Consider the following 17485-nt stretch of genomic DNA (forward strand, 5'->3'; position numbering starts at 1 on the left):
ATAAACTTCAAAGCCCAACAAATTACTCTTTGTTTTATTTCTTTAGTGTTAAAAAAAAAAAAATCTGTGTCAGCTTATTGAGGTCTGTAAATTCAATGTCAGCATCCTAAAACCTGTCTTTGGGAGTCTACATTCTCTGTCCCTCTCCCCCTAATGAGTTCTTTGTCAGAACTGCTGCCTTATGAGAGATGTTGAGGTGCTGGAAGGTGTCCAGAGAAGGGCAACAAAGCTGGTGAGGGGCCTGGAACACAAACCCTATGAGGAGAGGCTGAGGGAGCTGGGGGTGTTTAGCCTGGAGAAGAGGAGGCTCAGGGGTGACCTCATTGCTGTCTACAACTACCTGAAGGGAGGATGTAGCCAGGTGGGGGTTGGTCTCTTTTCCCAGACTACCAGCAACAGAACAAGGGGACACAGTCTCAAGTTGTGCTGGGGGAAGTATAGGCTGGATATTGGGAGGAAATTGTTGGCAGAGAGAGTGATTGGCATTGGAATGGGCTGCCCAGGGAGGTGGTGGAGCCACCATCCCTGGAGGTGTTGAAGAAAAGCCTGGCTGAGGCACTTAGTGCCATGGTCTAGTTGAGTGGCTAGGGCTGGGTGCTAGGTTGGACTGGCTGATCTTGGAGGTCTCTTCCAACCTGGTTGATTCTATGATTCTATGTCAAATTGATTAGCCAAGAAGAAGTAAAAGCAGTTGCGAGACACAGAATGCAGGACCCCAACTGCCCTGTGTTATCTGGGGTGGAGCACTCATATGGAGAAATCTGCACAAGGAGGAAAGCAAAAGGTGCTTATGAGATGTTTGGTGTGGGTTTAGTGTTTCTTTACCTACATTTTCCTAGAAGGCCAGTTTTTGAGCTTGTTTCACATTAGAAGTGTTTTTTGGTTTCTCTTGGCAGCCTGAGAATATCCTGTGTGTGAACCGAGCGGCAAATCAAATCAAAATTATTGACTTTGGATTGGCAAGAAGGTATGTGCATATGCTCTTGCTAATCAGAAATGAAACAATGAAAAAAATGAAGCACTGCACCTCTACAATGACATAGGTGATGCATAATCATCACCCAAAAAGGCACTGCACCTCTACTGTGACATATGTGATGCATAATCATCACCAACTCTTCTTACAGCAAATCCTTTTAACCAGAGAAATCTTTTAGTAAGGAATGCTTGGAGCTGAATTAAATAAGATCTGTTCTGAAGCTTGTTTTCAGGTAGAAGGTTGAAAGAGGACTCGTTCTGACTAAGCATATAAGGATCTTAGGCAGCTGACATGGACAAAACCAATGATGTGTCTTGTCTGGTCTCTTGTCTCTGATGATATGAGAGAGTATAAGAGACCATCAAGGGTTGTTATAATATGCCCCATACTATATCACTTTCTAGTTTAATTGGGTACCATAACCTCACTGAAGGATTTACTGGTTAAAAACTCCATGCCTGTGATATGGAGAAGTCCCAAAAGGATGATAACAACTGCTCTGAGGAGTCCTTGAAATTGGAGTACTTTCCTTTGCGTAGCAGTTGGGGTTTGCACTAAAGCATGATATAAAGCTTGCAAACATTTTTCGTTCTATATATGGAGATACTTACTTTTACTTTTATGCCTCTGTCTGCCCTTCTTTTCCTACTGAATTTCCTGTATGCTTCTGAAATCCCTCTAAGTGCTGGACAGCCTACAACGGAACTTTAATGACAGCTGTAATTGATGTCCACTGTTAATGTTTGCATTTCCTAGGTATAAACCCAGGGAAAAACTTCGAGTTAACTTTGGAACTCCGGAATTTCTTGCTCCTGAAGTTGTGAACTATGAGTGTGTTTCCTTTCCTACAGATATGTGGAGTGTAGGAGTCATCGCTTATATGCTGTAAGTAGCATTCAGTACCTGCTTTGTAAGGTGTTCTAAGTTGAACCGTGTCAGCCAGCCACATTTGTCACTATACTGGAAGGTCCACAAAACCTGTACCCAAAATTCTGTATTCAGTAATCTTTCCTCTCTTCCAAGCTCCATGAACTTACCTTCTTTGTTTCATTGCACATCTCTCACGAGCCTTTGAGCCTCGTCCTTCCAGATTAACATAGGCTGCTTGATAAGTTTCCCAGTAGGTATGTGCAAGAGTGGGCTGGAAAGCCTGGACTATTGTGAAAGATGGTAATGCTTGGCATGTTAGGGAAGGAGGGTGGTTAATTAGTTGTGTAAAGAGAAGAGCAAATGGAAAGGGTCTGAAGACTTTCCTAGGCAACAACATATTACAAGACAGAGTGATTTCCCATTGGAATGGGCTGCCCAGGGAGGTGGTGGAGGCACCGTCCCTGGAGGTGTTCAAGAAAAGCCTGGATGAGGCACTTGGTGCCATGGTCTGGTTGACTGGATAGGGCTGGGTGCTAGGTTGGACTGGATGATCTTGGAGGTCTCTTCCAACCTGGTTGATTCTATGATTCTATAGTCCAGGAGTATTATAACAGGTGGCACATTGGAGGTTATGTACAGAAAGAGGAAGAGACGGGACTGAATATATTTTTATGTGCTTTAGCCTCAGTGGATTGTCTCCTTTTTTGGGTGATAATGACAATGAGACCCTCAACAATGTCCTGTCCTGTTGCTGGGATTTTGAAGTGGAGGAATTTCAAGGTATTTCTGATCAGGCCAAAGATTTCATCTCAAAGCTTCTCACCAAGGAAAAATGGTATATAATCCTTTGCAATATGTGTTCCATGTCATCGTGTTATAGTTGTGTCACTTGTGTTGCTCCATTGCAGAATTCTTGTGACTTAAGTTTTTTATGTCTATGTAGAATATTATAAGGCACTTTGTTGATGTTGTTCATTGTGTCCATAGCTCTGAAGTTACCTGAATAACTTTTTGCTGTGAAGCAAAACTTACTTCATGTTTTAGCTGCCATCTGGTGTAGTGTCCTGAAATAACAGCATTTCATGATGGCAGAACGTATGACCTGTAGGAGATAATTGTTGAATTGTAAGATTCTGGGACAAACACTTAATAGCATTCTGGTTTTCCTTTAGTTGGAGATTAAGTGCAACTGCTGCCTTAAAACACCCATGGTTGTCAGACCACAAGCTCCACTGCAGACTCCAGGTCCCTACATTTAAATATGCTTGTGCATTGTAGATCTGCTCTTGCCTTCCTGTGTTGCCACATCACTATTTGCTTTGACATTTTTCTTACCTGTGTCTGAGTCTTCTTTGCTGCTGCATTTCTTGCCACTCTGAGCCACGTGTGTCTCCTTGCCTTTTTTTTAGCTGCTATAGCTTGCATGCTCACACTTGCTCATCAGTTCCTGCACATCTGGGAAGAAATATAAGATCATGCATTTGCTGTGTGTTGCTGAGTGGATCTCTTTCTTAGCAAAATATGAGTGTTTACAAAAAGGAGCATTGAATTACCATATGAAAAGAGCTTCCCATCTGGGGATGATTCTGCTTCCTTCTTTGAAAAGCTTTTCAGGCTCTCCCCAAGTCCCCCGTGAGTGCTGTTAGATTTCATCCTGCCTCTTCCCAAGAGCTACCTTTCCCAGCAAAGCTTGGAATCCAATGTGTACCTTTGTGCACCTTCTTGCCCTTTGAAGGTAGGCAGCTTAGTGGCCAACACGAAAGAAGCAGTTGTTTGTTCACAAACAATTCATCTGGGCTGAGCTGGAGGACCAACAAGGTTTTAAATAATGTTGTTTATTTGTTTAATAGTCAGTGAGTTTGGTTCACTGTTGACTAGTTCTAAGTGAGTCTACTCTGTGGTTCAGTGGTTCGTGAGGGGATAATTCTAAGCAGGTTTCAGGATTTTTACAGCATTTGAAGGGGTTCATGAGGGGAAAATTTTAAGCAGGTGTCAGGATTTTTACAGCATTTGAAGTGCAGTATTCAGTCCCTCCTTTACAGGCAAAGCACATCTATGTTAAATAAAGCAACTGCTATATTGCTTTGCAAATTAGCTTCACTAGATATGCTGATGTGCAGTGTTCTGCCATTCCCTTAACTAGAGGTAAGATGTGATTGATCTTCAACTAATGCTCCAATAATGACATCTTCCTTTTCTGTGTTTTTATTTTCCCACAGAAGAAGGCTAAAAGTGACTTAGTGTCCCAAGCACCCCCTGCTCAGTAACCTCTGAAAGAGCTGCCAGACAGAAGGTTTGTTTCAGGTCTCAAGCATTTCTTCAAATATAAGTGCTGTAGCCCTTGTGGAAGGGATCATCGGGCAGTTGGAAACCTCACATAGTCCAAAGTGCACAGTTCAGTCTGTATTCACCACCACCCCTGCTGTTGTCTGGAAAGCATTTGAAATGCACACTGGCCCTATCACTTGTACCAAGCCATAGCAACGTGCAAAAACCTCATCTGTATGGAGCCATATGTGCTGCAAACCCTTGCCATTTTAGAGGGAATGTTTATGCTCCCACTGGCTCTCACGGGGCAAGGTTTCACCCAATAATTTTTCTGTGTTGAAAGCTTTCAGCTTTTCATGCTGTGGTTAGGAGTATGGTTTAAGAAAGGGTAGAAATATGAATAGTAATTACTTCTTAGCAAAGGCATGGACCAGACCCTCAGGGCAGCTCCACTGACTTCAGTGAAATTAAAAGAAGCTGCTCCACACTTTCAAGGACCCAGTTCAGACATGGTGCTTCTCTGCCCATTGATCCTGTAGCAACCCCAGCAATGTTGACAGAGCATCTCTCTCTGCCCTTTTGTTTCTGGTTCCCAGTTTTGGCTCTTTCATTAACAAACACTTCATTAGTGGTTCTCAGGCTGTCTTGGTTGCTTCCCTTGGGGATTAGGGAGAGTCAAGTCTGCTCTTATGTCCTGTCTCTGGTCTTTGACCAAAACATACTCACTCAAGCTACCTCAAGTGGTACAATATCTCCATAAACCAGTACACCAATTCCCACAGACACTTTTACCAACTACTACAGAAGTTGGTGCCTCTGTTGAGGGACCATGGGAACCAGTCAAATGTTCTGGGGCATCTCTGGGCAAAACTCAGTGGAAGGTCATGATGTGAATGAGACTGAGAACACACACGCTGTAAAAACCACTTCCCTGTAGTCATGCATCATGAGTAACAATGAAGATGCCAAAATAAAAGTAGTGCACTTTTCACCACAAGCAAGTTTTTAATGCTGCCATCATCCATCATCTGCTTGGTAGAGCAAGTGATGTACTGGGTTCTGTTTGCAACAGGTTATGTTGAGAAACACATTAAAAAGAGAGTATTGTGAGAGGTTGAAATTCTTGTTCTGTTTTGACTAAGTAACATTAAAACAGGTTTTGTACTGTGTAGTGTAGTAACATAGAATTTAATGGTCATTAAAGAAGTTATCTGGGGGACTTGGAACTCCTTTTCCATGCTATGCTGGAGGTCATTATTCTATCTGCTTGCTCTCTGAAGCTACATAAATTCCTAATATGTCTGAGCATCAACTTCTCTAATGGGAATCAAATAGGAATTCCTCAATAGGAATTCACTGGTGCTGGGAGAGGTTCATGAAGCTTTGGTCCACTCACCTGGGCACTTCCATGTAGTAGTTTTCTAGGCAGGTTTTCATAGACTCTGTTTTATCTCTTTCCCATTTCAAGCCACAGCAACCAAATGGTGCAAATTCTCCCCCTCTGATGCATGAAACACTGTATGAGCACAGTTCTCTGTTACAACCAAGCTCAACTTTGAGATAAATTGACTGCCCAACAGCAGTCAAAATGATTTTTAAATAAACTTTTTATAGCTTTGTAGCATAGTAACCTACCCATGATCTAACTTGCAGGAAAGTCTGGTTTTGGCTTTTGCTGTGTTATTTCCTCTCTGTGTGTTTTTCTTTTTGCAGTTTATTTGAGTTTACTTAATGAGTGGATCTAAAGTCATAGCAGTGCTTTGTTTTTAAAGAATCTCTTTAGCTATTTTTATCAGGCAAGTGGTATGGTTACCACATTTAACCCAAAATAATATGCTCAAGTGCCAGTTGATTTAGACCTGGAATTATAAATGCTTGCAGTGGTAACACAAATAAATGGCTAGGTTTGTAGCATGCCTTTTCGTGCTGTGACCTGTATGAGAAGAGAGGCAAAAAAGCAGGGTAGCTGCATTTCAAGAGAGACTTTCAGGACCATTTCTGCACTTAACAAAGAGGCCTTGTCTTTTAAATGTTGTATAAACCACGTCACAAGTAAGGTCATTGCAAGAACCCTTTGTAAGCAAGAAGCTTCAGCTCTGCTAGCTTTTCCTTATGCACCAAGAAACCACCATGTGGTTGTCCTAGAATGCCTGACCAAATGAAGAAAAAAGGAGAATAATACTGCTGAATTAACTGGATTCTTGCTTTGTTTATTTTGCAGAAAAGCTGCTGTGTGGTTACTGCTGCTGAGAGATTTGAAAATAGAGCAGTCCTGGTGCTTTACCCTCCTGCCGTGACCGAGACTCCTACTGAATGGACCAACAGCTCTCTAGCTGCAGGACAAGTCCCAGCATTGCTGAGCTGCTTCTTCTCTATTCAGCTGTTGAAAGAAGGAAGGTATTTCTCCAGTTTGCAGGAAGGTGTTTCTTCTGGAACATCATGTTCTCCATGTCTGGGAGTGCTACATTAGCTTGGATTCATAATGAACTTTTCTCTATTTGTCTTACATTCTCATTTACTTATCAAAGGCTCCTTAAAGTTCAAATGATCAGGTTAAACTGTTTCTCATCTCAGCCCAGAAGGTAGTCTGTCGTTGTGTAATATCTGTAGCCAAGGTTGATTTGACACTGGAGTCAAATAATGTAACAACAACAAAAAAAAAATCCATTCAATTTAAAGCTGCCTTATGTGGAAGACTTGGAGTTTGTTTTTCTTGTCACACTCAAATGAGCTAAGGATTAGCTCAACCCAAGTTAAAGCCACATTAATGGAACACCAGTGAAGTGAGAAATGAGGCTTTCCTTGCACATAGGCGAATTTGCTGCAACTGTGATATGATACATTGTAGGATTTTTTAGCCTGATGAATTACTGTTCACCTTGAAATACACCTGGATTAATTAAACAGGGGAGAGAACAAGGCAGTATTCACTTGCACTCCTGCAGGCTTCCTTCTCCCATGTGCAAGGAAAACTCTGTGTTATTTCAACAGAAGGTGATTTTATACCAGCTAATTGGTTTAATGCTAATAGGACTGATTAAGACCATTGGCAAAGGGAGAGTCAGTTCCCTGCTCATTATAACCTCTGGCTACAGGCCCGAAGGAAAATCCTCTGTTCTTCTAAAGTTTTCTTTCCTTATCTTGCTCCCAAGCCTTTCTTATTCTGAACTAGATAAAAAGCTGGGAGTCAGAATATCTAAATGCTTTACCTGAGGTTGGTTGAGTGTAGCTTATCATTAAGTGAACCTGAGTCTTAGTTGCCTAGGCTGTGAGTTTAAAATGTGAGAGTTATTCCTGCTGTAGTATATAGATTTCTGACTGCTTGGTTTCAGGGCAATGCAAATATGAAGTATAGTGAGTATTTGATTCAGTGATGCTGACATATTGTGATACCTTCAGATTTTCTTTGATTTAATCCAGTTTCTGCTCAAACTACATATTAACATGCCTATATATATATTTATCTTTACATTTCATGTGTATTTATATTTAAATTATGTCTTTTTTTTTTTAAGGGGATCAACATAAAACATCGTTAGCCATCACCACCCTATGAAATGTTTCTCATACCTTTGTCCTTTCTGGACAGTATTTGTATTGAAATAAAAGTGTCCCATTAATGGGACATTATGGCCATGACATTCTCTACAGCCAAGATTTTAAAGCCATTTTAGCAGAACTCTTAAGACCTCTCCTGTGAATGAACAGGGCTTCTCAAACCTGTGAAATCTAAGAAATTGTTGTACCACTTGTTGTAAACACACAAGACCCATTACTACTCTCCCTTGATGACTCACTACGTGTGTAACTGTGACAGCATGTAGAGCACTGCTACTTTCAAATTCTCATCTGTAGTCTTAACCAAAGTAAACTTGGACTAGCAGAAATGCAGGTTTCTTGGAAAAAGACTAAGCAGTCTCAAAGCAAGAAAATGAGCATGTGGCTTTTAAATAGAAACTGAACTCCATATTTTTGGCCACTGTTTATGGTTGCCTGTGCAAAATAAACATAAAAGCTACCTTTCTGTTAAGGCTGGAGTTCCCACTCCCCTTCTGACTGCCTTCAAAAGAGTGCATCTTTTTGTACAGTAAACAACTCAAATGTTCAGGCTGAAATCAGCAGACCACTATGGAATGACAAGATCTCATTATGATCTTTAGTGCCAGTATTGTAGGGTTGGGTTGTGGGTTTTGTTTCTCCTGTGGTAGGTTTTACATGGGTATGACTAAATTGCATGTTGGTTTGAATCCTATTAACTAAAATAACAGTGTGACTACAGTCTTATCTGCTTTGTTTTTCAGTTGAATTAAGAGGATTTATCATTTGTGGATATATACATCTGAGCAGTAATTAAGAGCTTAGAGACATATAGATCAGCTCTGTGTTGGTGTGCTGTACTGAGGCAGCTGCAGAGTCTACAGGAGCCATGGGAGTGCATGGCTTCTGTTGCACACACCCAGAGCTCACCTGTACAGCACTCCATCAGAAATATACACTCTTGGATTACCAGGGAGAGTGGAAGAGCTCCATGTATTCCACACTCTTTGGGAGGCCAGGACCTTTCAGAAGGCATGACTTGAGGAGAAGTCACCACAGTAGCCCCTTGCTTGTGCAACAGGACAACATGCTAATACACTCAAGGAATTTAACTTTTGTTCTTACCCACACAGATAATGATGGTCACACTTCTGAGTTTTATCTGTAAACTGCTCCAGTGTTTCATCCTTAAAACAGCCCCTCTGGTGGGGATTGAAGTTGTGGTGAGGACAGCTGGTAAAGGATAGACTGTGTGAGTCTCTACAGTGAAAGGAGGTATTGTTTGGTGCCCAGACTTAAGAGCAGGAGTGAACCTATAGGTGCCTATGAGAGGAAGGAAAAATCCCAAAGCATAGTTCTTGTTATTGCCCCATAGACTCTGGCTCTGCAGCACTGAATCATTACCAGAGTCATTATCAAGGGTAAAAAAATATACTGCTGTGTAATTATCAATGTGCCTGAGAAAAATATTTCCAGAGAAGTTTGGTTCTGTCTTTTCTGCCTGTTTTATTCTTTGTTAAACACTAACTTAGCTTCTCAGCAGCTTTCTGATTCAGCCTCACTGTACTTCCAGCAGCATGCTGTTTTGTGTGTGTGTTTTTTGTGCGTCTGGGTTTGGTTCCATTCTCCTTAAACAGGTTCTGGAATGACTAACAGGCTGAGACTACTATGTTAAATCGTTGGTTTGGGACATCATTATTTTCTTCTAGGTAGTAAGTGGACTAGATTCTTAAAAGTCAGATTCAACTAGATCAGGCTGTCCAGGGCCACATCAAGTCTGATATTGAATGTCTTCAGGGATGGAGCCTCAACCACACACCTGGGCAACCTGTTCCAGTATGATACCACTCTCATTGTAAAGAACTTTCTTATTATGTCCAACCTGAATCTGCCTTGCTCCAGTTTAAAACCATTGCTCCTTCTCCAACCACTACAAGCCCTTCTAAATAGTCCTTCCAAAGTCTTCCTGTAGGTCCCCATTAGAATCTGAAATGTAGTTGTAAGGTCTCCCTAGAGCCTTCTGTTCTCCAGGCTGAACAGCTCCCATTTTTTCAGCCTGTCTTCACAGGAGAGCTGCTCTGGTCATCTTTACAGCCTTTCTCTGGACCTACTCCATTAGTTGTCAGTCTCATATAATCCACTCTGGAGACTGAAACAGAAGCTTCTTCTTTGTTTCTTTTTCATATTCCTTCTATTGTCAGAAGCTGAATAAAATTAAAGCTAAATTATCCTTTAACTTGATTCCAGCCAGGAATAACAGCACAGCTCCACAGAATTAAATGAAGGAATTTCTCAGTCTACCTTACGAGTAGCACAAACCTCCAGTTTAACCCTCCCCACTCCCTGCAAAAAGACCCAAAACTATTTTGCACCAGTCGTGACCAGTAAAAAAGAAAATGTTAACATTTGAGGAATCTCAATCAAGAGACAGTTTTCTTGCAGCAGTTGAATTGTTGCAGTGAGTCAAGCTGTTTTAGCACCTTCACTTTAATGTTGGCATTACAAAGCACTGAGAGCCTCTTTCAGCAGAATGGCCCTCACCAACAGGAGTTGTGACAGTACATGTTTGTTAGCTTTTCTTGCTGATGGGGACCTGAAAACATCTCATTCTCTTTCCTGGCCCCACCAGTGAGCAAAGCAAGTCTTAGCTTGTGGACTTTTAACGTGTGATAATGATCAAGGTTTTGCTTTAGTGTCAAACCCACAGCAGCAAGGAATGAACGAGCACCAATGCTCCAGGCTCCTTCCAGGAGGATGCTGCATCTTCACATACTACTTTTGTCATTGCTGATGGTTGTCTTTGTGTGCTGTGTGAGTAAAACTAAACACTGCATGAATCAGTTTAGGGACATTAGAATGTTTCACCTTCCATGAAGGCTTGGTAGCTGAACAACTAACTACCTATTTCACATCTTAGCTGAAGTTTGGTAGAGAGAACATTTTGTAAATATGTTGTTTTGCTATGTCTGTAGAGTGAGTAGTCAGAGTTTGGTGCAGCAGAACTAATGTCTGTGTACCCTCCAGCAACTTCTCTTACATTTAGATGCCAGGCCTGTGAGAACTAGATTATGAAGCATGTGGATTTTCTGTACTGTATCACCTCAACTTGCTTATCTGGATTTGTAGATTATCTCTGGTATGTTTTCTTCTGTGTGAAGCAGTCTTGTGAAAAGATGACTGAGGAATAAATGCTGATTTTGTTTATTCCAGGGGTTTTGTTTGCTGTATTTAATGAGCCTGAAGTGATACTAGTAAGTGAAAGAGAGAAACGTGGCCTTTTTGCCAACTGCCGTCTCTAGGTATGTAAGGATAAAAGAAGAACAATCATTGGAACTAATAGGGTCACAGAGCACTGTGACAGGCTGCCCAGAGAGGTTGTGGAGTCTCCTCTGGAGATTTTAAAGTCCTCTCTGGATGTGTTCTTGTGCGACCTGCACTAGATTCTGTGGTCCTGCTCTGGCAGTGTGGTTGGACTCAAAGATCTCCAGAGGTCCCTTCCAACCCCTAACAACCTGTGAATCCTGTAATTGTTGCGGTTTTGACTCAGCTGTGTTGGCTGAGTTCCAACACAGTTGCTCACATAGAGAAAAGGGGAGGGAAAAACCCCTCAGAGCCCTGTGAATTGAGATAAGGAGAGTTCAATAATACGATATAAAATACCATATACAGTGTATTTTGCAGGAAGCAGAGTGAAAAAGCAGAAGCAAGCCAGCAAGCCAATAAAGTGGAAGAGACCAACACCCCAAGCCTGGAAACCAAAGAAACCCCTGGAAACAGGAAATATCTCATGATACAGTTCAGACTATAAGCCCCACAGTCCTTTGCTCCAGCCATCCCTTTCCTTATACTTCAGGCATGATGTCAGCATGGCATTGAATGACCATCAGCTGATTTCAGCCAGCTGTCCTGACTGCTCCTTGATACCCAAGTTGAAGACACTGAAGTTTCACTCAGGATTGCAGCTTGTACTTGTCAGAAACTCAACTTTCTCTGCAGGTAACTAGGACCTGAGGTGCTCTTGCCATCTGTATTCAGCAAGTGTCATTTATTCTGTGTGGCTTATCCACAGCTGTGGTTGCAGCAGCTAGCATTCACTAAGGTTGAGCAGCAGCTTTGCCTTCATACCTTGCAAGGCTCTCATGGATTGGTAGCCTGTATTCAATGAGCTAAGCTTCACCCATCTAAGACCTGTGCCTACAAGAAGACATCCTCCTTATGAAGCTCTACATCTGCTTAAGACAGCTCCATGACCTCAAATCGTTTTGACAGTGTTGCTTAGCTCAGGCAAAGCCTTTTTCTTGGTGTCCTTCCTGTGCACATAGATGACAGACTTCCCTTCCAAATTGGTGGGCTGCACAGCCTTCACAGAAAGGCTTTGTTTCCTCTTGCTCCTGAAAAATGCCACCAATGTGATCAGTGCTGCTGGGAACATCACAGGACTACAATCACATCCATAGCCACATCTTGAGCCTGAACTTGGGCAACAGCATTTCATAGAATCAACCAGGTTGGAAGAGATCTCCAACGTCATCCAGTCCAACCTAGCACCCAGCCCTATCCAGTCAACTAAACCATAGCACTAAGTGCCTCATCCAGTCTTTTCTTGAACACCTCTAGGGACGGTGCCTCCACCACCTCCCTGGGCAGCCCATTCCAATGCCAATCACTCTCTCTGTGAAGAACTTCTTTCTAACATCCAGCCTATACTTTCCCCAGCACAACTCTGTCTGCCTTGTGACGCTGATGAGTTCAGTAGGTATCCAAAAATCTGTAGAGTTCCTATGCCTGACCAGGCCTTATGCATTTGCTCTTCATTTGTCTTTCTTGGAGCACGTCACTGTGGTTTATTTTCTGGTGCCTCTGCCCCTGGATAAGAGTCTTTGTCCTGCAAATACTGGTATCTGTATTTCAGAGCTGATAAGGAAGACTTTGCCAGAGCACCCTGGTCCTCTCAACAGCTCCTGCTAAATGCATGTCACTGGCAAAATAAAACAAATGGGGGTAGAATAACTCCCTGTATGTGTCTGTAAAAGCAGCTCCACGCTTTTAAAATGTGTTTGCTAGGTTCATGTGGTTAAAAATATGTTGACTACAGGGGAAAAAAAAGAAACTTCAACAAGGGACATTCATAATTCTTCATTAATTAATAGTCAACCCTTTTTCTCCCCCAATTATTTCAAGCACCTGCTCACAGTAAATTTCCTTTGCATTTTTTTTCTTTAATGGTACTTTAATATTACCCAGAACTTGGAAACATGCACTAAGCTTCTCTTATTTTTAATTATTTTCAAATTAATTCTAGTTTTCTGAATCTTTTCAATGCTGCCCATTTGTTCAATAAACCTGAATTCTAATTTTAATATTCTCCCCCCCACCCCCACCTTCTTAAAGGCCTCCTAAAGTTTCCAGAGACTTTTTTTATGGGCTGTTTTAATGAAAGCTTTTGGAAAGGGGCTGGAGATTTCCAAAGTCCTCTCTTGAAGCCTCCTCACCCAAAAAAAAAAGGGAGTTGAAAAAAAAAATCACTTCATCAAGGGTGACTCACATCTCTTGCATATAGTAGTATTCACCTGGGAGCTACACCCCCTTGTACCCAGAGTGCAGGCTGGTGGTGTGTGTGGGAGCAAAGGGCTCATGGTGGCTGCAGTGAGAAGCCAGGCTGTCTCAGCTCCAGGCTATGCCTTTGAGGGCTGGCTATAAAGCTTGCAGAAAGTGAGGAGCACCTTTGCCCTCTCTTTGGACCAGGTCCTAAATCAATGAAAGCTTTGGCAGGGAGCACAGTATGTTGGGGTCTGCCCCTGCTGCTGCTGCTGCTGGGACTGACTGCGGAAGGAGGCCATGCTGGAGGGTCTGCTCCATGAGTCTCATCTTTCAGGACCTTCTGGGAGCAGCAGCAGGACCACCCCCCAGCAGCATTGCTCCTGCACTGCTGCTCTGTTCTTGATCTCTGCAGATGCCCATGTTTCAGGGACTGAAAGAAGATTTCTAACTGTAGGAAGTTATTAGTTGCCTTTCCCCCCCCCTCCCTCCTCTCTCTTTTTCCCTCGGTGACAGTGCTGTCAAAGAGCTGTTCAGAGGGCTTGAACTACTAGACTTAGTCTCACAGGCATCAGCAGACAGGGAAAAGCTCAGAAGCTAATGAGAAGTTCAGAAGCTAATTGCAAATGTGGTATCTCATGCAAATGTGATGTCCACTAAATGTTCACCTAAACACATCACCACCAAACCACTCTCCAGCAGTCCTGGCTAGCCAGGGAGGTCCCAGCTGACTGCAGATTGGTAAATGTGGCATCCATCCACAAGAAGGGCCAGAAGGTGAATCCTGGGAACTACAGACATGTCAGTCTGACCTTGGTGCCAGGGAATGTCATGGAGCAGGTTGTCTGGAGTACCTTATGCAGCATGTGCAGGGAAAGAGATGATCAAGCCCAGTCAGCATGGGCTCGTGAAAGGTAGGTCATGAATGGCTAACCTGATCTCCTTCTATGATAAGGTGAGCTGCTGAATGGGTGAGGGAGAAGCTGTGGGTGTTGTTTAACTGGACTTTAGTAAAACACTTGACACTGTCTCCATAGCATCCTCCTGGAGAAACTGGCGGCTCATGGCTTGGCAGAGGAGGGCAATGAAGCTGGTGAAAGGTCTGGAGAACAAGTCTTTTGAAGAGTAAGTGAGGAAACTGGAGTTTAGTCTGGAGAAGAGGAGACTGAGGGGAGGCCTTCTCACTCTGCAGCTATCTGGAGTGAGACAGATGTTGGGATCTTCTCCCTAGTGTCAAGTGAAAGAACAAGAGGAAATGACCTGAAATGCACCAGTGCAGGTTTATATTGGATATGAGGAAAAACTTCTCTATTGAAAGAGTGGTCAGGCATTGGCATAGGCTGCCCAGAGAGGCTTTTTAACCTGGAGGTGTTAAAAATACTTGAAGACGTGCACTTTGGGACATGGTTTAGTGGCTGTGGTGGTGCTAGGTTGGTGGTTAGACTTGATGATCTTAAATGTTTTTTCTAACTGAAATGATTCTGTGATTCTAAAACCTGAGGTTCATTGGTTAGGTGGCATTGCCATGTGGGAATGACCAATATGTTTTTCTGTAGCATGTTTTACATCAACATATGGTGGCTTTTAACCTCTCACACCAATGCTTTCTCATTTTTCCTGCTGCATTGCAATTATACATGCAGTTTTGGCAGCACTTGGCCATGCTCAGTGCTCCCTGTTTGCTCTCTTCCCCACAGATCCCTCAGCAGCAGCTATGCAAATGTGGGCAGCCAATTTGACTTCCATGCAATAGCAGCAAACTGGGTCCTGACCGTGGACACCTTCCTGAGCTCTGTCCAAAATGAACAGTCAGACAATCAGTGCTACTGGCAAGGAGCTGGTAGCAATAGGAAGGTGGTGCCCTCTTTATGAGGAGCATCTGAAGAGACAGTGTGTGGGTCAGGTGCCAGTTCCCTTTGTGCCTCCTCCCCAGGGCCAGGGAACCTCACTCAGTCCTACTGGTACCCAGCGGCGCCTCGCAGCTGTGTACCACTGATGTGCACATGGCACTCGCGACAGAGACCTTGCTGCAAGCAGCGAGTGTGACCGGAATGTGACCACGAGAGGTCAGCATTGCTGTTCCTTAGTCAGTAAAGGCATCACTTCCATCTCTCTGGTGAGGAGCTGCTTTGGACGGCCAAGCTACAGACCGAGCTGGGTTATGTAATGCTGTGCCTCTTCCATACCTCAGTTAGGCATCACCATGCAGGTGAAGACAGGGGACCTTTAAAGTAGCTTTGAGTAACGAAATATTGTTTATTTTTATACACAAACTGCACTAAATACAGCTTTTAACCTCTCCCTGCCACAAGCTTGTTCTTAGCTTACCAAGGAGAAGGACCCAGGAAAGTGCCTGAGGTATGATATCAGAGAAGGATTGAAGAGTTTGTGTCTGGCCAAGACGAATAGGGGAAAATGAACAGTGGAGCTAGAGGTGCTTCTTACCCTACTGCTGGTTTACACTACTCTCCCTCTAGCAATAACATCACTTTAGGTCCTCTGCAGAGCATGAGCAGAAATTAGATATGATTTAGGATATGCATGTAAATCATCTGACAGGAGTAGAAAAGCATGAAGAAACTTACACACCCCTGTTATGAACAGAAATCTCCACACCATATGGCTCGTGTGTTGGCTCTTGCTTTGCATTTGCTGGGTTGAACAAGTCCCTACTAGCAAATGTATCCTCACCTTAATGCTGTTAGGCTAACTGCCAAAGCTCTCTCTTCAGCTCCTTATGGTCTTTATGGTAAGAGGGGTTGCTCTTTCCTGTCTCTCACCAGAGAATCACAGGATGCTTGAATAATTCTCACCCATCTCTTTTGCATGTAGATGTTTGTTCTGCAAGGTAATTCTCATGAATATACCAGCATACAAGTGGCTGTCACCACAGTGCCAGGTATAACTGGAGCATGGGGTCCTTCCTTTTCATTCCTCAGCTGTCTCTCTCCATGCTCTTTACCACTGTTGGACTCACTGGTTGTTAGGTCACTAAATTTCAGCAATGACCTGCAAGTTCCCACTACCTGACTTTCACTGCTGGCCATGCAGAAGTTCCCAGGCCATGAGCAAGCCCTGTGTTCCTTTGGCATCTTTTAAACAATACTGATGCACAGGTAGTGGTTATTGAACTCCAGAAGTGTCAGTTTTCACTAAGTGCCCTTGCCTTCTTCCTATGTACCAGCTGAAGACCTCACGTCACAGCAGTGTCTAAGGTCACTCCAAACGTCCTCACTCCATCCACCAGCAGCTGGAGCCACACATTCATTCAATCAAAGCTTGAATTCCAGACAAACCAGTAGGGGCAACAGAGGAGAGCTGTTATGGAAATAGGGCACAAATCAGGGAGGATCTTGTTTGTGATCAAGGGAAGCCCAGTTCTGGGCCACTCAATTCAAGAGAGATGTCGAGGTGCTGGAACGTGTGCAGAGAAGGGCAACAAAGCTGCTGAGAGGCCTGGAGCACAAACCCTATGAGAAGAGGCTGAGGGAGCTGGGGGTGTGCAGCCTGGAGAAGAGGAGGCTCAGGGGGGACCTCATTGCTGTCTACAACTACCTGAAGGGAGGTTGTAGCCAGGTGGGGGTTGGTCTCTTCTCCCAGGCCACCAGCAACAGAACAAGGGGACACAGCCTCAAGTTGTGCTGGGGGAGGTCTAGGCTGGATGTTAGGAGGAAGTTGTTGGCAGAGAGAGTGATTGGCATTGGAATGGGCTGCCCAGGGAGGTGGTGGAGCCACCATCCCTGGAAGTGTTCAGGAAAAGCCTGGATGAGGCACTCGGTGCCATGGTCTAGTTGACTGGATAGCCCTAGGGTGCTATTTTGGACTGGCTGATCTTGGATGTCTCTTCCAACCTGGTTGATTCTACGAAGAAAGCTATATACAGGTAGTACAGAAGCAAGCTAGAAACAATCTAGCCCTAAGGCAAGTCAGAGACAGGGCTCACTGCACGCAGATGAAGATGATGGGAGCAGGCGTGAGGAACTCCACTAGTATCATATTTGCCAGCGAGGAAAAACTACTCCTGAGGGATTAGCAGAATGTTTTAAAGCAAGGCCTAAAAGAACAGAGTTCAAGTTAATCTCAACATGCTCAGCACAAGAGCACACTCAATATAAAGGCAGCATTGTCAGTTTTCAACATCAAAGCATCATGCCTTCCAAAATACTGAGAGCGGCTTAAAGATCTTGAGACTTCTTAAAAACAACAAATGTCAATTTCCTTTCATTTTCCTCTGGGTTTTGGAGCCTTTGGGGGAGAATTTTCTTCCTCTTTGTTGCAAAAGCAAAGGTTTAC

At 43.4% G+C, this 17485-nt stretch overlaps 1 protein-coding gene across 4 annotated transcripts in view; it reads left to right on the plus strand.

Moving 5' to 3' along the window:
* The window catches only part of MYLK4 (myosin light chain kinase family member 4), a 58479-nt gene extending 52053 nt beyond the window's left edge, over window positions 1–6426 (plus strand). For all 4 annotated transcript variants that reach the window (XM_064161091.1, XM_064161089.1, XM_064161092.1 and 1 more), the window contains exons 10-15: window positions 897–967; window positions 1736–1864; window positions 2532–2684; window positions 3022–3094; window positions 4069–4142; window positions 6339–6426. In XM_064161091.1, coding sequence (XP_064017161.1) covers window positions 897–967; window positions 1736–1864; window positions 2532–2684; window positions 3022–3094; window positions 4069–4116 — 474 coding nt within the window. In that variant the 3' untranslated portion in view covers window positions 4117–4142; window positions 6339–6426. The remainder of the gene's footprint in view (window positions 1–896; window positions 968–1735; window positions 1865–2531; window positions 2685–3021; window positions 3095–4068; window positions 4143–6338) is intronic.
* The last annotated feature ends 11059 nt before the right edge of the window (window positions 6427–17485 follow it).

The sequence above is a fragment of the Pogoniulus pusillus genome, chromosome 21 (assembly GCF_015220805.1).
Source record: "Pogoniulus pusillus isolate bPogPus1 chromosome 21, bPogPus1.pri, whole genome shotgun sequence".
NCBI lineage: Eukaryota > Metazoa > Chordata > Aves > Piciformes > Lybiidae > Pogoniulus > Pogoniulus pusillus.